We start from the raw sequence: 27,957 nt of genomic DNA on the forward strand, positions 1-27,957 counted from the left end.
TAATTATTCTCCAAATTCAATTGATAAAGAAGAAATCACATGTAATATAATATCTTCTGTATCAATGAAAGATGAACAATCCAAAGCGATAGAATTGTCAGGCAGTTTTTTCTCAATGTCAATAATAATCAGTTATACTCAAATGAAAGTGAAATTAATTGCTCTAACGAAATAGAAAGTGAAACCAACTTCAAACAGCTATTGTCTTCCGAAATGCATGCTCAGCACGAACTTGGAATGAATGGATCATTGACTAAAGAGAGAAGAATTCAAGTCCCAGTACTTACTATTAATGGAAAATTCAAAGGAAAAGATGTATCAATTACCATTGACACCGGTACGAACGTAAACATAGTTCAAAAAAATCTTTTAAGTAGCGATGATCTAAAACATTTGAAAAATAGTAGTATTGCTTTATTGGTAGCTAATGGTTCATTAATGCCGATCACAGGAATGATCTCGAGTGAAATTCAAATACATGACAGGAAATTCGAAGTAAATTTAGTAATTTCTGAAGACTTACAGGCTGATATTATTGTTGGAAATTCCTTCTTCTCAAAATATAAAATGAAATTAGATTATGAGAATAACATCATTTCAATGACCGATAATGGTAAAATAGTCGAATTAGACATGGATAAAGAGTGGATTTGTACATTAAATAGATTACACAACGATTCTGAAACAAATATTACAAAAGAAGTCTGCATACCCAATCCCGTAAATTTCGTCAAATGTGCTCTTGAAACAATAATCCCCGCTCAAAAAGACGTGAATGTCAAAGTCAATCTAACACAAAAATTGCTCAAAGTATCCCATTTTACTCCAAATGAATCGTTATTACATAATAAAAAATTGCATGTGCTTTGGAATGAGGATGATTTTGAAACAAACATGAGTGAAATTAGAATTTTGAATCTAGGAAGGCAAGATATAAGATTGTTGCATGAAACTATTATTGGTGAAATTGAAGGAGAAGTTTGTAATTACGACGAATCTGTTTCATTAGTAGACTCTGTTCTATTCGATGGAGGGGGTTGTGAAATAGATATTAATAAAGATCTTACACCAGAGCAAAATTCCAAAGCGAAAAGACTCATCAATAAATACAAACACCTATTTTCAACAAACGAAATTGATTTCGAGGAAGCGAAATTACCCGAATACAAGTTCAAACTTACAGATTACACACCCATTGCTAAGTCACCGTACAGATTACCTATCGCTCAAAGAACAGAAATAGACAGACAAGTAGAGTTATTGATAAAAGCAGGAATAGTTTGTGAAACCCAGAGTCATTATGCTTCTCCCGCATTTTTAGTTACTAAAAAAGACGGTGGATTCAGATTGGTTGTAGACTATAAAATGTTGAACGAGAAAATATTACCGGATAGATATCCCCTTCCCCTTCTTCAAACATTTTTGATTCTCTTGACAATTCGGATTACTTTTCCACCCTAGATATCAGACAAGCATTTTTCCAACAGCCATTACACGAAGATTGTCGAAAATATGTAGCATTTGCAACTCATAAAGGGCTGTACACGTTCAAAAGACTACCTTTTGGTCTTAGAACATCTCCAAATGCTTTCCAACGAGCAATCAACCAAGTATTCAATGATTATTTGTATAGAGGAGTTTTGATTTACTTGGACGATATCATTAGCTATGGAGAATCATTTGATAAGCAATATCAACAGCTCGAGAAAACCTTGAAAAGATTGCAAGACGTAGGACTAAAATTGAATACATCTAAATGTCACTTCTTCTACCGAAAAATTAAAGTACTTGGACACACTGTCTCAAAGGAAGGGATACAACCCGCTTCCGAAACCTTGGAAGCTATCGAAAAATACCCTATACCCAAAACTGTCAAAGATGTCAGAGCATTTCTTGGTCTTAGTGGATTTTACCGAAAATTCATTCAAAACTACGCTATAATTGCAAGACCCTTAACAAATCTGATATCTAAAAATAACGAGAATAAACCAATCACTTGGGAAGAAGATCAGCAGAACGCATTCTCGGAAATAAAAAGCAAACTTTTATCACAACCCGTACTTCATCATTTTAATAATGATAAGGAGGTAGTGGTACACACAGATGCTTCTCGAGTTGGAATAGGGGGCATTATCTCGCAGCCTGATGACAATGGAAAATTACATCCAGTAGCTTTTGTTTCCAGAAAACTGACAAAACATGAAGAAAATTGGGCAGTAGGAGAGATTGAACTTCTATCAATAGTGTATTGTGTAAATTATTTCAGACAATACTTAATTGGCCGATTGTTTACAATCTACACAGATCATGCTAGTTTACAATACTATAAAACTTGGAAAAACCCCAGTATTCGAGTCAGTAAGTTACTTATGAAATTAACGGAGTTCACGTTTGATTTGAAATATAAACCAGGAGCCCAAATGCACGTACCTGATGCCCTGAGTAGATATCCACTAGAGAAGGATATAACTGATCTCACAAAGGACGAAAACTACAATATATTCGAAATAGAAGAAATAGACATAAAGACTTTACAGAAAAATGATGAGAGTATAAGAAAAATATATGATGCAATACGAAACCCTAATCATAGTGATACAGCTACGATTAGAAAGGCGAGAAAATACACGATCGAAAAAGACATTGTCTATCTGAAGAAATTTGATGGGCATACCAATCAATTGAAACTTCTCGTACCCCGATCTCTTATCAATAAAATCCTTGAAACATTCCATGATGATTCCTTAACAGGTGGACATACCTGCATTTATAAAACCCATGAGAAAATATCATCGAAATATTATTGGAAAATATGTATGAAAACATTGCGAATTATGTAAGATCATGTAAAAATTGCCAAGAGAGAAAAACCCCTACTACGAAGCCTCAAGGTTTCTTATCACCCATCAAGTGTGATAGTAAGCCTTTCTCAAGTATCATGATGGACTACATCGGTCCGTTAGAGAGCTCAATGGGCTATTCATACATTCTAACGATTGTTGACTTAACGACCCGATATATTTTAGCTGAACCTTGTAAACACGCCGACGCAAATAATACCACTAAATGCTTATGGAAATTAATATACCGATTTGGCGTTCCAAAAGAAGTTCGATCCGATAGAGGTACACATTTTGTAAATAAAAAAGTCGATGACCTTATGGTTGAGCTTGGAATCAAACACATATTAGGATCATCAAGTCACCACCAAAGTCAAGGTCTGGCCGAAAGAGCCAACCGGACAATTCAAGAGATGCTAACAGCTTACGTAGCCGATAATAGGAAATTGTGGGTACAAATGCTGCCGAAAGTTTTATTCGCATACAATACTTCGAAACAATGCTCTTTGAAATATACACCTTTTTTCTTATTGCACGGTTTTGAAGCCACTACTCCTTTAGATTTGAAAATCTTTCCCGAAAATGACGACGTCACTTATCATTTAGACGCGAGATTAGCAAATCTTAAAGAAGTGCGAGAACAGATACCATCAATCTTATCAGATGCACAAGAAAAACAGAAATACTATTACGATAGGAATAGAACAGATTGCATTTTTGAACCAGGAGATTTAGTTATGGTCCACGATCCTGATGTAAGACAAGGACAGTCTAGGAAATTAGTCAAAAAATATTCAGGCCCATATGAAGTAGTAAAGAAAGTAACAGATGAAGTCTATGAGATATTTTTTCCGCTACGAGGTACTTATAAAAATGTAGCTTTTCATGTAGATAAATTGAAAAAATATTTCATACGAGATCCCATCAATTAAGTGTTTATTGTTTTATTGTCTAACTGTATTCTTTATTCCAGCACTTTTCTTTATGCTAGCAATTATACCTCGCTCATCCTAAATCTTTGCCTTTCATTAATTTAAAAGACAATTGATGAGAAGAAATCGAGATGAAACATTCATGTAATTTATTTATTTTCCAAATCATTGAAAAACAATATCATGCTTACAACTGAATTTTTAGAGAATTTTGTTTGCGAGATCAGTATTGACTTGTGAAGCGATCAAATCCATTTTCTCACGACTAAATATCGAGATGATTCTCAAATCACAATAGTATGCAGTTTTCAATCAATCAATTAATTGATTGGATTTCTACTTCGATGAAACAATGAAATATAATTGAGCTCTGATAGACAATTTTACTAGACATTCTAACGATGATTCATTATTAAAAGATGTGAATTGTTCTCACGTTTTTGTTTATGAATGAATGCTATTTGAAAATCATCAAATACGATTTATGCTTGAATATTATTTTCTTGACTCGTATGTAATAAAATGTTTCTCTTTTTCAGAAACGGATGATTCTTGATATAATAATTTATTTATTTATAAGATTATTTATGTGAAAACGTATTTTAATAACAATATTATCTGTATTGATGTTAATGAAATAATCAATTCCAGTAAGTGATTACGATTGGAATATAAGAAATAGCTATTAATTTGACCATTTACATAATCTATTTGTAGGGTTTTTGGGGATTTTACTAGTAATTATTGTTTATAAAATTGATATCTTATACGAACTGTTCATTGATAGATTAATATAGAGTACTAACTGATATAATATTTTTAAAATGAATACCATAATACTTTGTTCCTTAGCATTTGTAGAAATATGTTGTACGGTATTGTCTCAAGAAATTTCTCTTTTTCACGGAGCTCTATTTAAAGAAATTCACAATGTAGTATTTTACGAGTCCACAGTTCCAATAACATTCAGTATTCCTAGGTCAAATCCTTTATTTGTTATGAGGAACCTTCTGAGTACTCCTTTAAAAATTGACTCATGTCCTTTCCCTTCCTCATCGGAGTGTGCAGTATTTGATCAGATTCATCGAACGGAGCTGCAACTTCTACAACTACAAGACGGCATTTACATTGGCAGCGATGACGACAACACTCCAGCTGAGAGCGAAAATCGACTACCACGCCGCGAACGCTCTATCGATACGATCGGGGCGGTCCTAAACTGGTGTTGCGGAGTAGCTACCGACGAAGAATTGGGCGCATACGTGAAAACCGAAACCGACATCACTTCTCATCTCAGTAATCTTCAAGACTTCGTTCACGCTGAACATGTCGAATTGATAGACAACACACGCAAGATGAACGGCATGGCAGAGAACGTGAAGAAAGTATTGAACAACATGAAGCATGACCTTATTCTTTGGCAAGAATCATTCACCCAACAGAATAAGTTTCAGAAAGGGAATACTACAACCGATGTACTGAAAACACAACTGAGGACTACTATTTTCATGTATATGATGACTCTATCTAACAACTACAATGAAATCGACATGAGATGCTACAATCAACAACTTTCTCATCACGTCATTTCAAAAGAAGACCTAAACAATCGACTTCAAGAACTCGAAAAGAAAATAAACAAGAGAAACTTCACCATATCAACAAAAGACAACGATAAAATTCGAAACTTGAAACTAACATCCTGCAGAAAATCCGACAACGAACTATTGGTTACCCTCAAAATACCAATAAAGAAGAAAAATTCAACTATTTCATTATTCCACCTGCAATCTATCCCGCTTCATTGGAATGGTCATACCTGCCGTTTGACCTCCCAACATCACCTGATACTTAGAGAAGAAAATAAACTGCAAATCCTGTCAGATGACGAAGAAGACGATTGCCAGTTCAAGCAGAAAGGCCTCTGCTTGATTCCGAGGAAAAAGATGTCGAACTCCGCCACCCAAGCCACTTGTCTCCACCTTCTAACATCAGAAGCAGACGTATCGGAGCTACGAGAAGTCTGCAAATTTGATTGTAAAGCAACTGACAATCAAACCCTAATCACTCGCCTACGAGAAGACACCTTCCTATTCCACAACACCGGCAAAAAGACGACAATTCGCTGTAAAAACTCAACAACTGAGGTCCAAGCAACAGTCCAGGAACCCTATCACTCCACATCCCTTGCAACTGCGAACTTCAAGACGACAACGGCGACGTACTGATAAGCACTCTTTATCCTTGCGACTCCCGTTCCCATCCTTCTCCAGCTATTAATAACTTAATTCCTCACATGTGGACAAATTTATCTAAATTGAGCATCCCATTTTTAAACATGAGACTCTGCCTCAGTACTTAAACCTTTCGGAAATCTTAAATGAAAATTGGCACTTGAATTTTTCAAAATTTGAAGAGCACAACTCATTCTCAGAAGACATTTTCCATCATGTTGAAATGCCAAATAACTTTGATTTGTTAGGGGTGAACAATAAACTGATCATTTATATTATTATTGTCTGGCAAACACTGATAACTGTTATATTCTTGTATTTATGTCTTCAAAATTATATTAAGAAGAAAGCAAATCAACTGAGAGTCCCGAAACGTACTCCAATTGTGGACTACCCACAGGAGCTTTAAGAATATATTGTGTTTTAGTAAAGTAGTATGTAATGAAATCATTAAAATAATGGTTAGGATATAGGAAACTATGCAAATAATAATTACTTATTCACTATTATTGTATCCATTTACTCTTTTATGCTATCGATTCAAATATTTTCCCAGATTAGAAGATAAACTATTTCAATTATTATTATTATTCTTATTTTCAAGTTCCACAATATTATTTTGCTTACTCGAATACTATTCAGACTTGATGTTTAATTTTTGCATTATGATTCAATTTTATTACTTTCGTAGATTTTGTAGGTTTAATTTTATTCATCAATATAATTGAAATTTTTTCCATTCAATTCTTATTCAGATATGAATGTATTGAATTGTTGATTTGAAGTTGATTGATGTGTTAGGCTAAGTTTGATTTTTTATGAATTAGTTCACTATAATGTAATTTATATCACTTGCATTTAGCTTATGAATTGGCACTCACATAGATTTAAGGTATTCATTGAAAGTTATGTTACATATAAATATCCAATTAGAATAATATTGTGAATAATAATAATAATTTTAGCTTGCGGTAATTTTGACTTTAATTTTTGAAATATTATTGAAATGTGTAAAAATTAACTTAGAGAGATGCCGTTTTTTCGATAACTTCGGGTCGAAGTTTAGGGGGACCCGGGGATGTAATAGAACTACATAATTTTTATTATTTGTCATGAATTTTCACAATGAATAGATAAATTGTTGACGACGGTGAAAATTCATGACAAGTAAAATTATGGAAAAAATGAGAGGCTCTAGTCAGTCGGTTACGAGGACGGGACCTGGAGCTATCTACAGCAGATAATCGGGCCGGCTCTACCCTTCTTTTCCGAGACACCATTTTCCTGGTTCAGTGAGTTCAGTGAGCTAATATTATCAATTTTATTATTATATATTATTCATCTTTTTTTATTGAAGGCAAATCCTGTAATTATTCTATTGTTTGTTTAAAAGGTTTTCTCAATATTATTTTTATTTAAGTTTCCAGTTTCATTTTGAGTTACAATTTGATTAAATCGATTACTTAGTTCTCCAAAATATAACTGTTTTGTTTATTATTTTAAAATATAGTTCCTTTCTCATGAGTTATAGAGTTAGATCAATTTAACCTCTCGCAAGCCAAGCAATTCCCCTATTATAAATTGTTTCCATAATGTCTAGGGTGTTCTCACAACCTTATAATACCATCACAATACCATACATAATATAACCCCAATATATTCCTATTTTAAATACCCCATTACAATATATACAAAATGGAACATGTATCACTTTTTCATAAGGATTTTCAATAATATATTTGCAATATACACATTGCAGATATGATTTCTCATGCAAAAAGTATCCATTTATTGCAAAATAGTCTGCTCTATTAATAAATACCGAGAGCTTGAATGGTTCTGGACGATGGAAAGTTAAAACTTGCTCTTCATATTGCCAAGAATATTATTATCGAAATTCTCCTCTTCACATGAAATATTATCTTCTTTGCGCCATCCACAATTTGGACTACATCGTTCATGTTCCTTACTAGGATCGTCTGTTGGCAACCAATTTTCTAAATATACTGAACAAAACACGCATTGAACAACATCAGGTGCTCGCACAAATTTAAAACCCTGTTTAGCCATATTTTGAGGTGACAACAGACTCGATTCTAATTTCCATCGATTATCAAATGTTAATAACCTCAATCGTTCGTGCATGAAAATCTGATCCTGTGATAGCATTTTTTGCACTGTACTTGCAGCTTGTTAAATCACAACTGATTTTTAGATTAATGTTTACTTGTTTTTATATCTAATTCTGTGCCATAGTAATATATTCTTTGTTTGTTTTCAGTAACCCGCTAGTAGCAGAGATGGAGCATAGCAGAGAACACAGAGTTGGAGGCGTGAGTTCGCGAGCAATTCGCCATCGCATTTCCTTTGAAAACGTAGCACCTGACATTGAAAATGTGCTTCAAAACTCGAAAGCTCGTGTTTTCGAGATAATAAGAGAACACGCTGCACGTTTCGAAGGAAATGTTAAATGGTTTTTAGTATTAAATGTATTATTGTATAAGATGGTAGTTTTAGAATCAGAGGAATCCGAAGCTGTTTCATCCATTGTGAATCTTCATAGCTACTCGGCCATAGGCATGAATGTCTTGGAGAGTTATGACGAATTGAATGAACAATTTATGTTAGCAGTTAGGAAAATTTTAAGTTCATTCAATAACTTTGTTCGATTTGGGAGTGGGTGGGTGTTGAAGAAGATCGACTCGCTTGATGTAAATGTGATTAGATATAATCCAATATACACAAGCAGTTATATTCAAACACCCCAGTTCATCAACAATAAGACATGTGTTATCAATATCAAAAATCTTTCTGATAAAAAGTGTTCTCTGTGGAGTGTTCTAGCCTATTTTCACCAGAAACCGAATAACAGTCGCTTAACGGTGAAATATTTGAGCAAATTTGCTCACAGGCTGAACACTCGCGGAGTTAATTTCCCAACCACTGATCGCGACATAAAGAAATTTGAAATTCTCAATACAGACATCGCAATTCATGTTATCGCATATGACAACAAAAAGTTTTTCCCCTATCGAACAAGCATATTCCGTACGCGTAAATACCAAATTAATCTTTTAATGTTGAAAGGCGATGCAGGAAAAACTCATTTTTGTTTAATTAACACCGCGAACGGGAAAAACGGATTGTCGCGTCTTCTTTCTCACCTTTCGAAAGCTAAAGCACAAGTAGATGTTTGTAATTTCTGTTTTCACAGATTTACAACAAACAAATCTAAAAATTGTGATGGGAAAGCAAATTTGATGAGACATCTAGAGCTTTGTTCAAAGTTCCAGTCTCAGAGAACTTCATACCCAAAACGTGGTGAGACAATCAAATTTAGAAAACTCGGTTCGACTTTGAAGAAAAAGTATACAATCTACGCGGATTTGGAAACATTTGTTGTGAATATGGATGGTAATGAATCTGATGATGTACCTATTACCAGAAGTTACACCAAGAAAACGGTGCGTCATATTCCATGCGGGTATTGTTTCGTTGTAATTGATGTGAATGGAGATATCGCGTATGGGCCAGTACTCTATAGATCAAGTAATATCAATGAAAAGATCATGGAGAAATTTCTCAAGGAAATAATCGAAGTGGGCGATTTATTGAGTGCAGATATAAAATGTGAAATTCCAATGGAGCATTTAAGTGAACGTCAGCAACGCGAATTTCAAAACGCTGATAAGTGCGGCCTTTGCGATGAAGTTTTTACCGAAACAGACACAAAGGTACGCCATCATGCACATGAAAATGGAAAGTTTTTGTGTGCTGCTCATGTGTCGTGTAATTTAAATACTCGAACTGACGATACGATTAGCTGTTACTTCCATAATTTTAGCGGATTTGACAGTCATTTTATTCTAAAAGCTCTCGGAAAATGTAAAAAAGAAATTTCCTGTATCGCCAATACATCAGAAAGATTTTTGACATTGACAGTGGGAAAAATCAAGTTTTTAGATTCATATAAATTTATGAATGAATCTTTAGAAGTATTAGTGCGCAACTTGGTAGATAGTACAGATATGGAATCGAAGTTCAAACGACTGTTTTCAGTATTTAATGACCCCGATCTCGAACAAAGGCAACTATTGTTGAAAAAAGGAGTATATCCCTATTCGTACATATCTTGCCCTGAAAAATTCGCTGAGACTTCTCTCCCTCCGATAGAATGTTTTTATAATGATCTTAACGATACACCCCTCTCCCCCAAAGAATATGAGCATGCACAAAGAGTGTTCTCAACATTCAAGTTGAAATCTCTCGGCGAGTATCATGATTTCTATCTGTGCCTAGACGTCATGCTATTAGTTGAGGTTTTCGAAGAAATGAGGTCAACGCTTTTTAGGTCATATGGCCTCGATGTGACTCATTTTCTTTCGCTTGCTCATTACACTTGGAATTGTATGTTAAAGTTCACCCGGGTTGAACTCCAATTGATTAGCGATCCTGATATACATCTATTGTTTGAATCAGGAATGCGCGGTGGTGTTTCGTTTATTGGCAAGCGTTATTGCGAAGCCAATAACAAACACATCCCTGACACATACGATCCCACAAAACCAAGTAACTATTTGCTTTATATAGATTGTAATTCTTTGTATGCGCACTCTATGAATCAATTCTTACCTTATGGAAATTTCAAGTTCCTCTCAGAGGAAGAAATCCATGCTCTTGACTTTACAAATTTGGAGAGTGAATCAGAAACTGGTTATGTAATTGAATGTGATCTCAAGTACCCACAGGAGTTACATGATATGCATGCCAATTTCCCTCTCGCTCCACTTCATCAAATTCCCCTAGCGAATTGTTCTCCGAGTACCAAACCAATGAGAACGGTCAAACTCTGACTAAAAAACTCATGAACACACTTTTTGATCGAGAGAGGTACATTGTTCATTACATGAATTTGAAACTGTACCTTCAACTCGGATTGCAATTAACAAAGGTACATCGAGTCATTAGCTTTTCCCAATCGCCTTGGTTGAAGAACTACATTGAGTTCAATACCTGTAATAGGCAAGCCGCGAAAAATAAATTTGAAGTCTCCTTCTTTAAACAGATGAGTAACTTATGCTTCGGAAAATCGATACAGGGAAATCGGCATCAATGTAATGTTCAAATTATCACAGACGCCAAGCGTCTAGATAAGTACATTTCAAATCCCCTATGTAAACGCTGGCAGATAATAAGTTCGGATGTGATTGCGGTTTTCTCGCGAAAGTTGGAACTAAAAATGAATAAGCCAATCTATTCAGGTTTCTGCATCCTGGATTTGAGTAAACTGCACATGTATGATTTTTTCTATTGTAAATTGCAAAAAATCATACCATGGCAACGCATCCAGCTCTGTATGACTGATACAGATAGCTTCCTCTTATCATTGGAGACACCCGACGTCTACCAACTGATAAGAGAAAATCTAGAATTGTTTGACACTTCAAATTACCCAGCTGAGCACGAATGCTTCTCCAATGAGAGGAATAAAGTTGTAGGGAAATTTAAGGATGAGGCAGCTTCATTTCCTTTAAAATCTTTTCTGGGATTACGGGCGAAATTATATTCATATCTTGTAAATAATGAGAAGGAGGAAACTGTAAATAAGTGTGTAGCAAAAGGTGTGAAGACACATGTGAAAAATAGAAAACTTAGTTTTGACTTGTATAAGAAATGTTTGATTGAACGATGCCAACATATAGAAAAATGTAATATGTTGAGATCCTTCAATCATAACATGCATCAAATTGAATGCGCAAAGGTTTGTTTAAGCCCGTTCGATGACAAGCGCTTTATTGCAGAGAACGGAATCGATACATTACCATTCGGTCACTACAAAATAGCAAACTGATGGCACAGATCAGTGTGTGTGTAACGAGCTAGTGACCAACACATCGAATTCTGTTTCAAGCGTGTCTTCACACAAAGAAGAAGAAGAATGAGTAATATTAGAGCAAAATTAGCAGCAGAGCTTCACTCTGCTGCACGTGTAAATTACCCCACACGCAGATATGAGTTGAAGAATGAGAACGATTTATATCAATCAGATCTGATTGAGATGGGTAGCTTATCTAAATTCAATAAAGGATATCGTTATATTTTAGTTGTTATTAATTGTTTTACTAAGTACGCTTATTGTATACCTTTAAAGAATAAGACTGCACAAAGTGTTTATAATGCACTCGAACCCATTATTTGTAAGAATAGACATATGCGTTTTTTCCAGACAGATGGAGGGAAGGAGTATTTTAATAAGCATGTGAAAGATTTGTTAGATAAGTATAATATCAAGCATTATTCTGTTTTTACTGATAAGAAAGCTAGTATCGCTGAGAGATTAATCGTACAATAAAATCAAAAATATATCGATCTTTAACTGAACGTGGGAGTAAAAACTGGGTTAATAACTTACAAAATATTGTAGATGATTATAACAATACAGTACACAGTAGCATTGGAATGCGACCTAAAGATGTAACTAAAAAACATCGTAAACGTGTTTTAGAATCACTAAACTCTGCATTTAATAGACGATTCAAATTAAAAGTGTTGAAACCAAAATATAAGCTAGGTGATATTGTGAGAATTTCTAAAAAGAAACAGATATTTGATAAAAAATATCTAATGAATTGGTCATCCGAATATTTCCGAATTGTGAGCATACATCCCACAAGACCTATCACTTACTCATTAGAAGATCTTAGTGGTGAGATAATACAGGGTAGGTTTTATCAAGAAGAAATTAAAAAAACGCTTTTGAATGAATCTGAAAGAAATGTTTATTTGATAGAAAAAATATTGAGACGAGATAAGGATAAGTTGCTTGTGAAATGGGTTGGATTTCCACAACCATCATTCATAAATCGAGAGAACTTATTAGAGTAAATAATAATAATTAGAGTAAGATTACATTTGTTGTAAATAATTAGAGTAAGATCATATATGATGTAAATAATGTACATTATCTATCCACATTTGTTGTAAATAATTAGAGTAAGATCATATGATGTAAATAATGTACATTATCTATCCACATCTGTTGTAATATTCTTTACATTGTGTGTTTTTTAAATAAAAACAACTTGAATTGAATGTTCGCTCTTTCATTTCTCATTTTTGTCATAGAGAAGTGCTAGTAGCATGTGGCACAAGGTGACTAGATGTTGAATGGGTGAGTACATCTAGTCACCTAGAAACGCTTCATTACCGAGTGAACCAGACACATGAAACAGTTCTGTTTGTATATCTCACTTTCTCAACATGAACAAACTCGACATTGTAAATTTCGATAAGTTAATTGCACAAGAGGAAAAGCCTGTATGGTGTAAGAATGGAACATTGATACCGCATAACGCTAGAATTCTCATTGTAGGGCCGTCTGCATGTGGTAAAACGAATTTATTGTTCAACTTGATTTTTTCCAAAAATGGATTGAGATTTAAACATATTTATTTAAATACTAAAAGCCAATATCAAGATAAGTACTTGTTTTTAAGAAAAGTCTTTTCAAAAATGAAAGGTATTGAATTTCATGTCAATGATATTCCTGAGAGAATTCTCCACCCGAATAAAATTAAACAATTTTCTCTTGCCATATTCGACGATTTACAACTTAGTCACACACCTCAAATAAGAGATTATTTTACTATGGGTAGACATCGTAATATTGATACAGCATATTTAATTCAAAGTTATGGTGCAACACAAAAACATTTCACCAGAGATAATGCAAATATGATTGTTATATTCAAAATTGATCAATTATCACTCAAATTAATACATAGAGACTATGTGGGTGAAGATATTTGCTTCAGAGATTTCAGTAAATTGTGTTCAAATGTGTGGAATTCTAAGAAGCATAGTTTTCTTACTATTATGACCGAATGTACAGCTAATAGTGGAAAATATAGACAGGGTCTGGATAACTTTATTGACATTCAGTAGAGAGTGAGTAGCAGTGAAAGAATGAGGATGTCTCGTAGAAGACAAAACGCTAGTGTTGCTCTAATCGATAAGATTAAGAAATTGAGGAAAGTTATTAGAGATAAACATAGAAGCATTGTACATTTTGAAAAGCAATCTGACAATTACAGAGAAAAACTTTTTAAACCGATTATCACACCTTTAGTTGAAATGGGGAAAACTAAATCTTCTCACCACTCTGATCAGAGTTTTATACCAAAAAAGGAGGAACAAGAAGAAGAAGAAGAAGAAGAAGAAGACGAAAGTATGGAATTGGGAGAAAAACATGATGATGAAACAATAGAAGTTGCATCACCATCAGCAGCTGAAAAAGATCTAAGCATGAACGAATCAAGTATATTTAATTCAACTAGGCTTGAGAGTGATACAAGCGGTAACATAAAGAAGATAAAGAATCAAGTGCTTGCACAATATTTGTATACATTTCATAGTGAAAAATTGGATAACTCGATTCCTTATGGAATTTCCTACGATTCTGACCGAAAATTATATTTTATGGGTGAGATGGTTGTTAGCTTTGATAACTACTTCTTTTATATTGATAACGAAAAATTCCGAATTACACATGGACTATTAGAACTGTTATTTGCGCAAAGACCAAATTCATATCTCTTTGATGAAAAAGATCTAAATAAATACAAGAAGATTTTATCAATAACAAAAGTTCATTTGGATAGACGAGGATATGTGAAACGTAACAGTGGTGTAAAGTCTCGCTTAATTCAAATGCTGTTTCCTGTTAAAAAAACAAGTAAGAGAGGTTCTGGCTTATTGAAATTTGCAAAAAATACTTCTAGCAATAGAATTTACCAATATTATGACAACTATGACGAATTGGTTCAGAGACTTCATTTATTAAAATCATCAGAACTTGCTGGGCACTCAGCTCATGATGTTGAGATTGCATCAATTATAGAAGAATTGCGTGAAGGTAAAATTATTGTTTAGTTGCAGAATGAGCGTGCACAGATTCGGAGGTAAAAGCGAGAGAGTCGCCGCGAAGAAAGACATTGTATGGAATGGACCAGATCTTACCAGTTTTAGTGAGAGAATAATACAGGCAATTAATCAACAGGGTGTTAGTGAATCTCTGCATTCGTATTTAGATTCACAATTATCTAATATAGTTAAGAATATTGGATTGAACAAGATCGAAAAGGAACACATCTTCAGTACATTACAACAGTTATCTGACAATATCGATAGGGGACTTAAAGAGAAATCTATCAATTTGGAGAATTCTCTTCATGATCTCAAATCAACAACAGAGATATTCAGATCACACTTGAATACGATCAACGATAATAAAGTTGACAAGAATTATTTGGATGAGAAATTGAAAGTTATCTCAGACAAGATTAAAGATTTGCAAGTATTAGATAGAAATTATCTAAATACCAGATTGAAACAGCTTAGCACAGAACTTTTTACTAGAGTAAATGAAACTCATTCATTATCGTTGATAAGGAATATTTGGATAAAACTGTGCAGGCATTGAATAACATTGTTATAACAAAACAAGAGTTAGAAGATCGATTATCTGCAATGACTAATACGATAAAGACAAATCTTATGGAGGGGATTGAACAATTTGTTTCAAAAAACGATTTGAATACATTGCTAACTACGTTTAGCGAAACTTATGTATTGAAAAATGATCTGAGTAGTGAAATGCAAGCATTTATTAAGAAAGATGAATTACAAGCTACACTCAAATCAATTCGTGAGGAAATAGCAACTTCAATTAAAAATACAGAGAATGATGAAGTGACAAGATTACAATGTTCAGCTACATTCACCGATTATCTCACATTATTTATACACCGAATAGCATACCAAATAGTGCGAAATTATGCGAAAGTTAGTTTCCATATGAATTGGATTGAGGCGAAATCGCATAATTTGACAGAAGATCAAGTAGGTGATTTAATAACCGATAAGATGGGTCTCTCAATCTACGCCGATGTTCTAAAACCCTAAAGTTAGGATCATATCAATCTTTAACCGATTTTCACTATGCAAATTGCTTGGGAGAAATAGCTACATTCTATTTCAATGTTCACATGCATTTTTCCAAGCTGAAACAAGATTATGTACGAAACGTGTTAATGCACGAATTTGAGATGAATTAGAACAGAGATGCATTCGTCCTTGTGAACTCTGCAAAAACGTGACGTCCATCCTCAATTATTTAGGATTTTTTTACCAATCAGTTCATTGAAATCATCAATGACTGCAACTAGGAAACGATTCATAATTTTATTGTTTGTCGTGATATATGAACTGAACGTTTTTTTTTTTTACAGGGATTGAAGAGTCATGCGGTCACTATGTTCGAAGTCGGGAAATTGTCTGATGAACTAATTGACAGTTTTCTTTGCGAACTAGAAAAGGTAATTCAAAATGTTCTAAGAAACGCATTTATATGTTTCGCCACATCAGTCCAGTCACTATACACATTGCTGTTTGCCATATATTATATTGTTGCTCTGATTTTTGTATAAATTATTTGGATACATGAGAGAAGTCCAGAACCAATTTATTCATGCAAAATTTCCTTGTGCTAGATACAGGGGGGCCCTAAAACCTCGTATTTTCGGTTCATTTTCCAGTTTTCAGCCAAATCTTGGACAGAAAAATTTGCTCTCGCCTTTTTTTTAGATTATAAAGTTCTGAATAAAATGAGATCATTCGGAACTCTCCAATGAGTACTGAGTTATGATTTTTCAAAAATGAGTGAAATTTAAAGAGAAAGATAAATTTTTATGAATTTCAGTTTTTAATCAACAATATATTCCTATTGTTACCATTTAAATCCCTCTGGGCGTATTTTTGTGCTCTACAATCTGAGATCAGGTAGAGCGCTCTATCTCATATAGATTTCCAGGTATACACCTGACAACAATGCTCCTTGTATTGTGAAAAATACCTAATTTTTAGTTTCAACCATCATCACCAACTAAATTGTTGTCACATTGATATTTCGCACAATGATAATTATAAGCTCATTAGATCATGAGAATCACCCGTTAGATGCACTTCATTTCAGTATTTCCTAGAGGAGAGGCGCGCATAAGGACACTTCAAGGATAAAAATTTCAAACACTCTTATCTTTTGACACTATGCTCAGATCTCATTGTACTACACCTCATTCTTTTCAGCTTGTCAAAATCTTAAGATCATGTATCATAAGTGAAATTCGGTCGAAAAATGGAAAAAAATTATTGTTGAGTGCACCCAAGCCCATATTCCAATACACAAAAAATGGCCAATTTCTATATTCAAAGCTGCATATCTTGTGAAATACTTCAGATCAAATTTCCAAATCTAGTGAGGATGTAAAAATGTTCCTCCTCTTCCTACTCCAATAAATATACTTTCGATTTCAATACCATTCAAAAGTTACAGGAGATTTTTAAAATGGCGATTTTATTTTTTTCCTGATTCTACTGTTAATCAAAAGTTTTTAAAACGAGTCTGATACATCATAGAGACTCACGATAGATTCCAAATTATAGATAGATTCATCCTCTATGAGCTCAGCTGCCCAAAATCCATTTTGAATCACTTTTGCCTATCATAGAACTGCCGAAACCGTTAATACAAGGAAAATATCTACTCTTTCCGGATTTTTTCTAACAATCGAATTTTACTTTACAAACATATTTTTTCATGAAACATTTACAGCAAATGAAAGAGAAGATTCTGTTGTGCATTTCAAGATCAAGTAATATTTTATATAATAATGGGCTACCGAGATACATAGCTTTGAATATAGAAATCGGTCATTTTTCTGTACATTGAAATACCGGTTGAAGTAATCTCAACAAAAAATTCTCCAGAGGGATTTTGAATTATACATATAAATGGTAACAGTATGAAGATATTGTTGAACAAAAATTAAAATTCATCAAAATTGATTTTTTCTTTAAATTTCGCTCATTTTTGAAAAATCATAACTCAGTACACATTAGAGATAGAGAGTTCCGAATGATCTCATTTCATTCAAAACTTTTAATTCAAAAAAGGCGAGAACAAATTTTTCTGTCCGACTAACGGATTTGGCGGAAATAGTTGAAAGCTTGAAAATGAACCGAAAATACGATGTTTCTGGGCCACTCTGTATCTAGCACAAGGAAATTTTGTATGAAGAAATGGTTCTGGACTTCTCTCATGTGTCCAAATAATATATACAAAAACCAGAACTACAATTTAAAATGCAAGAACACCCCTTTTTTATGTCTATATTGACTGGACTACAACTCAAATTTCAGAATTTTGTTCTTCTGCTTCTCATAAACCAACTCTTTCTATTCAATTACACTTATTTCTTTCCTCATCTATTCATAACAAATAATTTTCAATGATTTTTGATTGCATTATTCTCTTTTTGATTGACTTTTCAATCCATTGACATTCACAATTTATAGTTTACAATTTTTTGAACTGAAAATTGAACCTGAAGTAAAAAAAAAATTCAATTATAACTCAATTTTGAAACATATAATAAAAATTATGGAATGAGCCTGTTCTTTCATAGTATAATTTGATTACAATAGGCTAATTTGTTTTCTCATTTATAAACATATGAATAGGGTGAATATAATAATAAAGTTCAATATTATTAAATACTTCCTTTTATCTGCTTTGTAGTCTGTCTACTCTTATAACCACTTTAAAATCCAATATCAATAACGCATCAAGTTTTTTTTAGCTATATAACTATAATAACAATCTTCAATCTTTATTAATTGGTTGATTGGTGTAGAATAAAATGACACATGACACAAACATTTTGCTTTTACAAAATGGACTGTATTATGCAAGAAGATCAAAGAAATAATAAGCAATAAAAAATTGAATCAATTGTTAGGAAATGGTAATAAACACAATTTGTTTACTGGTCTTTTGAATTCTCCATTGGTGGTTTTTACTGTAGCTACTCTAACACAATTGTCACGTCCAGGATGAATTGCAGTCACTCTTGCAAGTGACCATTTGAAGGGTGGTAGGTTGCCTTCCTTGACAACCACCATACTGCCTGGTTGAATAGCAGAGGAGTTGGACTGCCACTTGTTGCACTGCTGCAGGTTGGAAAGGTAGTCCTTCAACCAGCGTGCCCAGAAGTGCTGTTTCATTTGCTGCACATGTTGCCACTGATTGAGCCGATTTTGTGATATATATCTAGAAGATTGGGTTCTGGAAGGTCAGTAAGAACACTGCCAATCAGAAAGTGTGCTGGAGTCAGAGCAACAAGGTCTGATGGCTCTTCAGACATTGGAGTAATAGGCCGGGAATTCACACAGGCCTCTATTTGAGTAATTAGAGTGATGAACTCTATTATTGTTAAGCATGATTGACTAATAACTCTTTTCAGGTGAGTTTTCACTAGTTTCACCGAAGATTCCCATAAACCACCAAAGTTTGGTGCACTTGGAGGCTGAAAGTGCCACTTTATACCCTCTTGAGCAATTGAGGTTTGGAATTTTTCACTGTCCAAGATGTGGTGAATCTCTCTTTGGGCTCCTACAAAATTGGTTCCATTGTCAGAGTAAATTTCTGATGGTCTCCCTCTTCTGGATATGAAACGTTGCATTGCAGCAATGAATGAAGCAGTTGACATGTCTTCAGCTAGCTCAAGATGAAGTGCTTTGCAGCTGAAGCAGATGAATACACAAATGTAGCACTTTGTTCCTTGTTGTCCTTTTTTTCGAGAAGGTTTGACAAAAAATGGGCCACAGTAATCGACTCCGGATACTGTGAATGGTCTCAGAGGTACAGTCACTCTGGGCGTTGGAAGATTACCCATCAGCTGCACCTGTAGTTTTGGGCTGGTTTGGAAGCATCTCACACATTGGTGAAAAATACGATGTGTAATATTTCTGCCCCCTAAAGGCCAATATCTTTGCCTAATTGTGTTCAGCGTTGCTTGAGGTCCACTGTGTTTTGTTGTCACATGAACATCATATGCAATCAGTTCAACAATTTTGTGTTTTTTGGGTAACACAATTAGATGTTTTTGATCCATTGGAAGATTGGAGTTTTGCAATCGTCCTCCCACTCTGATTATTTCATCTTCATCCAAGTAGGGATGCAATGATAAAAGTTGACTGTGCTTGTTCACAGACTTTCCTGCCTTGAGCTCTTCTAGCTCCTTATGGAATGACTCACTTTGAGTAAGTTTAATTAGTTTCACTTCTGCAGATTGCAATTCTGCTACTGACAGAGCCCAAGAAACTTGTGTTCTATGTGAGGATGAGTAACAATTTTTGATGAATCGCATACAATAGGCTAGAATACGCAATATCTTTGATAATGATGAATATTTATTTACGTTGATAGCATCTGTCACAGTAAGATAGGCAATGGTTTGAGATTTACGTCTCTCAGGAATTTCTTCTTCTCTTAGATTGATTGTTTGATTGGAAGCAAATTCACTGCTAATCTCTTTGTTCTTGAGAAAGGCTGGCCCTTCCCAATATAAGTCATTGTTCAATAATTTTTCAGGCTCAAGACCTCGAGACAAGAAATCTGCTGGGTTAGAAGTTCCCTGAATATGATTCCATGATTGTACGTTGCTCAGATCCTGGATTTTTGCTACTCGATTAGAAACAAATGTAGTCCAATGTGATGATGGGGCCTTTATCCATGCCAGAACAATCATTGAGTCAGTATACAGATATATGTTTTGTATTGGAAGATGCAGTGCTTCAACAACAGTCTTTGTCAATTCTGCCAATAGGAGAGCTCCACACAATTCTAGTCTTGGAAGAGAGACTTTTTTATTGGTGCTACTCGAGACTTAGAAGTAACGAGACAAGATATGTTTTGTGAAGAACCAATGCATCTTAAATATACACATCCACCATATGCCACTTCAGACGCATCAGAAAATCCATGAATCTCATATTGATTTGCAATGATTTTGTTTGTGATACACCTGGGTATTTGCAATTGAGTGAGAATTTGCAATCTCTTCAGGCAGGGGATCATCCCAGCCAATCTTACATGTCCACAATTTCTGCATTAATAATTTTGCTAACAAAACCACAGGGCCAATGATTCCCAGAGGATCAAATATTTGACCAATAGCTGACAAGACAGATCTCTTTGTTAACTTGTGATTGAATTGTGCCGTGCTACCAATTTCTCCTAAATAGGTTGGATAGCATTTCACACCTATCAACCTACAAAAAGTTATCGGTTCCAAAGTGGTAGATTCCTGATTAACTATGAATGGATCTATCGCCTTTGAATGAGAAATCCAGTTTTCAGAGCAAACCAACTTATAATCTTCAGAAGAATTTTGGCAATATACAACACAAATCCACAAAACAATACCTTACACACTTAAACATCCTAGCATCATTACAAGCTAAAATACTTATCCAGTTTATATAGTTGAAAACAATGGCTATAGGCTTGTAGACACACAAATCAAAATACACAAACTTAGAACACCATACAACTGTTCAAAACTCAATTTAAAACATTAAGATTTCAATTAAACAGAAAAATATTCAGAGAGCACAAAATTAGAACACATAGCCAGCCATCATTTTTAGAGAAGACCAAACAAGTCAGAGCAAAAACCACACCTCAAAATCAGTGATGACTTCATGAACACATCACCGATATTAAATTCCAAAAAATTATAAATTACAAGTTTAGAATTTACATTTTACATTTGTTCTCAATAAAACTTTATTTCGAAACTGTTATTTTAAATTTATATATCCTCTATATTTATAATAATCTATTAATTCTGTTTCTCTGTTTTGGTGATACCATGGAATGCAACACAATTATTTACAATAAATTCTCAGTCAAAAAGTTGTCCGCATATCGATTACTCTGATATTTACTATCAAGTTTTATAGATCTCGAATTGAAGATTTTAATCGAGAAAAAATGTAATATTACAATTGTTTGTTTTGAAATGTGAATTGAAAGACATCTGTTTTGGGATTCCAAATGATACCTAATATTTGATATTCTGATCTTGGTCCAAGTTGAAAGTTTTTTGTTCAATATTTTCATCAGGAACATTCTTCAAAACTTCTGGGTTGTTACTACACCATTTCCTCAAATGGAAACCACCATTTTTGGCTAATTTCCTCAAGTCATTTACAGTTTTTTGAACTTCTTCAAGTGATTCACCACCTGTTATAGCATCGTCTACATAAAAATCATGAAGCATAACTTGTGAAGCCTTTGGAAAATTATCACTCTCATCATAGGCCAATTGGTTCAATGTTCGTGTTGCAAGATATGGTGCACTAGCTGTTCCATATGTGACAGTTGATAATTTGTCTATTTTGATAGACTCCTTTGAATTTTCACGCCACAGAATCAGTTGGAGATTGGTTTGATCTGGTTTGATTGGGATTGATCAGTATTTGTCTATACATTTTCTCAATGTCAGCTGTCGTAGCAATCTTGTGAGTTCGGAATCTTAGGATGATATTTATCAATGAAGATTGTATAGTTGGTCCTACAATTGAAATGTCATTCAATGAGTTGCTCCTCCGGTATCTGGTCTTTTCTTAGATATCAGAAAGGCCTTTGATACAGTTAAACATTCGCTACTGCTTGACAAACTATCCAGGGCTGGTATAAGAGGTGTGCCTCAGAATTGGTTCAAATCATATTTGAGTAAAAGAGTGCAATATGTTGCCCTGGGGGATGCCAAAAGTGAGATCCTGGAAGTGGACTGTGGGGTCCCGCAGGGTTCAGTACTCGGACCAGTTTTATTTCTCATCTTTATAAATGACCTTTTCTCAGGTAATTTTAATGGTATTCCAGTTTCCTTTGCAGATGATACTGCTTTCTCTTATTGTAATACAGACGTGCAAAACCTAAATAAAATTATGCAAGAAGATCTGAATAGAATGCTTTCCTGGTTCAATAAGAATGGCCTAGCCCTTAACCTCTCTAAAACCAAATATATATTATTCACATTGTCTACTCCTTGGCAACTCCTTCACCCATTAAAATTTCATACAATTTCTTGTAGTCAAATCAATTGTGATTGTGGTACTGTGGCACAAACTGATTCCATCAGGTATCTAGGTCTGGTAGTGGATGAGAAACTCTCTTGGTCTCATCACATTTTTAAATTAAAAAATTATCTCCGCCATATTCTAAAAAAATCTACCACCTTAGAAAATTCATTCCTTCAGCTGTGCTCAGGCAACTCTATTTTGCTCTGGTGGATTCCAAATTAAGTTATGGCATTAGTTGCTGGGGATCCACCTACAAAACCCATCTAGCACCTCTAATTGTGCTTCAAAAAGCCATAGTACGGTGTATGAAGGGTGTGAGCAGGATCGAACACTCTTTTCCTATCTTTCAATTTTTCGATTGTTTGCCATTGCGCTATAAATATGTTTTCAAAGTCTTATCATCCTTTTACATGTTATCAGGCAATCGAAGTCGGCAAATGTTCGAGAATGATAATGTATACAGAACTAGAAGAGTAGTTGAAAATTTAGCTAGACACCCCAGAGTGTATAACACTTTTTTTCAGAAATCCTTTGTCTTTTTGGGGCCAAAATTTTCCAACTATCTACCTGATTATATAAGAAATATTGAGAACAAAATACTTTTGAAAAAACAAATATCAAAATGGCTTACTGGATGTCTGCCTGAAACTATTGAGAGTTATTTTTCTGTAATTATCTGATTCCCATTCTATTATAATACTTATTTTACCTTTTATGCACATACCAACTTGAAAGAGAAAGATGTGTGAGTGTGTGTGTGAATGTAGCATTAAAAACTTTTTTCACTGACCTCCTACTTGCATACAAATTGTAAATAATTTAGCAAGTAGTATTTTTATTTTGACAGGAACTAACTGTATAGAAGTTTTATATCTTTATTTCACTGAGTTGTGTTTTTTTTTGTCAAAATAAAAAACGATTTTGATTTGATTTGATTTGATTTGATTTGAAGTTCCAGTAGAAGTTTTACATGAAGCATCAAATACAACTCAAACTTTGGTTGTTGTAGAGGTTACCTTGAAACCCCCTTGAATCCCCATGGTGAGGAATGAAGTAATTTGTGGATGAACTAGCTTCTTCTTCAGTTATCTGTTTCATGTGTTGCATGTTCTCATATTCTCTCATGAATTTGATGTATTCTGTTTTGAGATGTTCATTCTTTTCTAACCGTTTTTCTAAGTAGATAAATCTCTTGAGTGCTGTGTCATAGGATTGACCTAGTTCACTCAACTCTTCCTTCAATGGAATTTTTACAGAGTATCTGCCATCTTGATCTCGTTGTGTTGTCTTTGTGTAGTATTCTTCACAATATTTGTCATTTCCACTAAAGAGCCTGTTACCCTCTAATTCTTCAATTTTCCAAAAATTGTCCATTGTTTTGTTAAGTTCTTCAATTGTTGTTAAGCTGCACACTGTTGATAGGTATGAAGTTTCAATGTTGATGTTCACTTTGCCAGAAACTAACCAGCCAAATGTTGAATTTTGGAGAGTTGGAGATGTCTCATTGACTGTAATTTTTCCGTCACAAATTATGTCATAGAATAGTTCTGCACCAAGAAGAATATCAATGTCACTAGGTGTGTGACATTTAGGATCTGTCAACTGTATGTTTTCAGGAAAACATACAGGCCTTGAAATTGGTATTTCAATGATGGGTAGCTTCTGAGTAATTTTTTCCAAGACAATACATTCAATGGATGCTGAAAATGAAGTCATTCTGGATTGGATGTTGCATTCAACTGTGTGACATGTCTTTGTAGAAGATTGTCCAATACCACTAACTTCAATAGCTGATTTCTTTCTTGGAAGTTTCAGGAATTGTGCTGTCCTTTCAGTTATGAAGTTTGATTGAGATCCACTGTCAAGCAAGGCTCTATATAGGTGAGGATTCCCATGACTGTCCTTTACTGTGATGATTGCTGTTGAGAGCATGATGTGTGTATTTGATGGCTGCTTCACATTAGATGTTGATGCAATTGTGTGTTGTATAGAAGGTGAAGATTTTTCCTTTTGGGTAGACTGATCAGAAGATTTGTTGGGCCTATGCAGTAGTGTGTTGTGTCTTCCACTGCATAGTTTATAGTTTACATCAGCCTGACTTACAGTCTGCAGCTGCATGACCATCCTGGAGGCAGTTGAAACACATGTGAAGTTTTTTGACCTCCCTTTCACGTTCAGACACAGATAATGATTTGAATTTCTTACAATGGAATAGTTGATGGTAAGGTTCAGCACATAGTTGACAATTTGGTTTCACTGCAGCATGGAAGTTGTTTAAAGTAGGCCTCTTGTTGTGAACACCTTGGTGAGGTCGACTAGATGAAGATCCTTGAACACTTAAGGAGGATTTGCTTGTTTCAATGGACTCAAAGCACCTGGCATTCATGCTTCAAGAAGTCTTCAAGTTGCTTCATGGTAGGTAATTCTGAAGTTTCTAGAGAATTTTCCCATTCACAGAGCGTTGCAGCATCCAATTTTCTTGTGATAATATGAACTATCAGAGTGTCCCAGTGCTCTGTGGGTTCACCAAAACCTGTTAATGCTTGAATGTGCTTCAATGAATCATCTAGGAGATGCCGTAGAGATGTTGAAGAAGCCTTGTCACATTTGTTCAGATTGAAGAGTGCATTTATATGCTTGTTGATGAGAACACATTTATTTCCAAATCGATCAGTAAGTAGCTCCCATGCTACTTGGTAGTTTTCAGCTGAGCTTTCTAATGACTGTAGAATCTCAGCAGCTTCACCCTTCAATGCTCCCTTTAAATAGTGAAATTTGTGAGTCTCTAACAATTTTCTTGAATGAATTAGGGCAACAAAGGTATCATGAAATGATGGCCACTCATCATAATTTCCACTGAATATTGGAAGTTTTATCTCAGGGAGTTTGAATGGAATATCATTGATTTCAGGTTTGATGTTTATTTTTGTTACTTCATGTCTTGAAATTAAATTTTCAACCTGAGCACTCAAGTCAAAAAATTATGTTTCGAAATTTTCTCTTTCACTTTCATCATCAGATTCATCTGACATTTCTGCTAACTCAATTTGTTTCTGTATTCTATCAAATTCTTGCCAATATTCATTCAGCTTTGACAATCTGATTTTCAATTCAGTAATGTCAATGGTACCTTTAGAAATTGCTGACTTAAATTGTGTTAGTTTTTCCTTCACAAGGCCACGTTCCTTTATCAATTGTTTTGTTTCAGCCATGATGATGAAAGATTAAGACATATTTAGCGAATACAACAAAAAAAAATACTAGTTGCGTTGCAAAGTTGAAGCTGCGTTGCTGTTGCAAATTGTGTTCTGTTGCAAGGAGCAGCTCTGTCTGCAGGAACAGCGTTGCAAGGTTGAAACTGTGTTGCTGTTGCAAATTGTGTTCTGTTGCAAGGAGCAGCTCTGTCTGCAGGAACAGAGTGCAGACACTGTGTTGGTTGAGCGATGACTCAAGGACAAGGATGCTCTATGACTGATCGTCTCAGGAGGACTGCCGACTGAAGGATGCTCGGCGGGCGACCGGATTACGCGAGTGCCGACTGAGCGACCGTCACGTACCACGAACGAAAGAAGATACACGGCATACACGTACGAACGAGAAGACACGAACACGAAACAACGATACGAAATAAAACACAACGACAAAATAATGAAAACACGAAATCAAAAACGAATATACGATAATGAGTTAACGTATTTGAGGATAATATAGTCACTATTCAACATACAGTTGACACAGTCACACAAGAATGATATTATTGCACAAGATTGATATTATTGTCACACACGATTGATATTGTTGATATCAATAGTTGATATTGCTATAATGTTTTATAACAAGATTGATAATGTTATAATGTTACAGTACATACCGGTAGTCATGAAGCTTACCAAGTTCACGAATTCACTAATCACACAAGATGAAGTTTATTGCACATAAGCTCACGAATTCACCAATCACACAAGATGAAGTTTATTGCACATAAGTTCACGAATTCACAAATCCGGTCAGAGTGCCAAAGCTTATGTTTGATTGGTGTACAATAAAATGACACATGACACAAACATTTCACTGTTACAAAATGGACTGTATTACGCAAGAAGATCAATGAAACAAACGATCTTAATATTACGAGTGTTTCACACTTTCACTCATTACACAAGAAAATTAATGAAACAAAAGATCTTAATATTATGAGTGTTTCGCACTTTCACTCAAAAATAGTCAAATTGTCTGTACTTCCACAGAGAAGAGGACAGAGAACTCATCTAATGTTGCACTTAATGGGTGACCAGCAGTGTGGAGTGGGTGTGGAAGGGAGTAAAGTGGGTGACTAACAGTTAGGGGCGATTGCTGAGATCGGGATTATCTCTTGCGCTCGGCTAAAAACCGGTTTTTGCGCCACAGATCAAAAATCGGTTTGCTGAGATCGGGATTAACCACGCTCGAGCGCAAAAGTTAGTCGACCGGCAATTATCGCAGGGAAAAACCGGCGGTCTAAAAATCGGTTTGCTGAGATCCAGTCTAGGCTAAAAATTAATCTCGGTGGATTGCTGAGTTCAAGCGTAGATCAACTCGAGTTTAAAAGATAATCTCGGTGGATTGCTGAGATCGGGATCAGGCTAAAATGAGATAATCTCAGGAGCAAAAATGATGATTTTAGACTCCAACTTAGACCTGCTAGGAGGCAGGTTCAAGTTCGGGATTAAGCTACTAACTCGCTATTCTTTTGATTTTATTGAAAACCAATGTCAAATTGGGGTTCATCTTTGAATTCTGAATAATTTCATTACCCATAAGTCATATTTAAAATGTTTTTCCACTAATGTTTAAAATATTATAACATAAGAAAGTGAAAATGAAAACACCTTCAAACAACAAGGAAATTCTTTACCTCGCACAAAAGAGGGATCCGGGGGGCCTCCCCCAGAAAATTTACGAAAAATTCCCTCAATTTGGTGT

The 27,957-nt window shown here is 34.6% G+C and overlaps 1 protein-coding gene across 1 annotated transcript in view; it reads left to right on the forward strand.

The window, feature by feature from the left end:
* Positions 1–27,957, forward strand: part of LOC111053700 (protein FAM91A1) — a 134,289-nt gene that overhangs the window by 30,580 nt on the left and 75,752 nt on the right. The window contains exon 9 of the mRNA XM_039432651.1: positions 16,296–16,382. Within this exon, the coding sequence (XP_039288585.1) occupies positions 16,296–16,382 (87 nt within the window). The remainder of the gene's footprint in view (positions 1–16,295; positions 16,383–27,957) is intronic.

Source organism: Nilaparvata lugens, chromosome 7, assembly GCF_014356525.2.
Source record: "Nilaparvata lugens isolate BPH chromosome 7, ASM1435652v1, whole genome shotgun sequence".
Taxonomy (NCBI): Eukaryota; Metazoa; Arthropoda; class Insecta; order Hemiptera; family Delphacidae; genus Nilaparvata; species Nilaparvata lugens.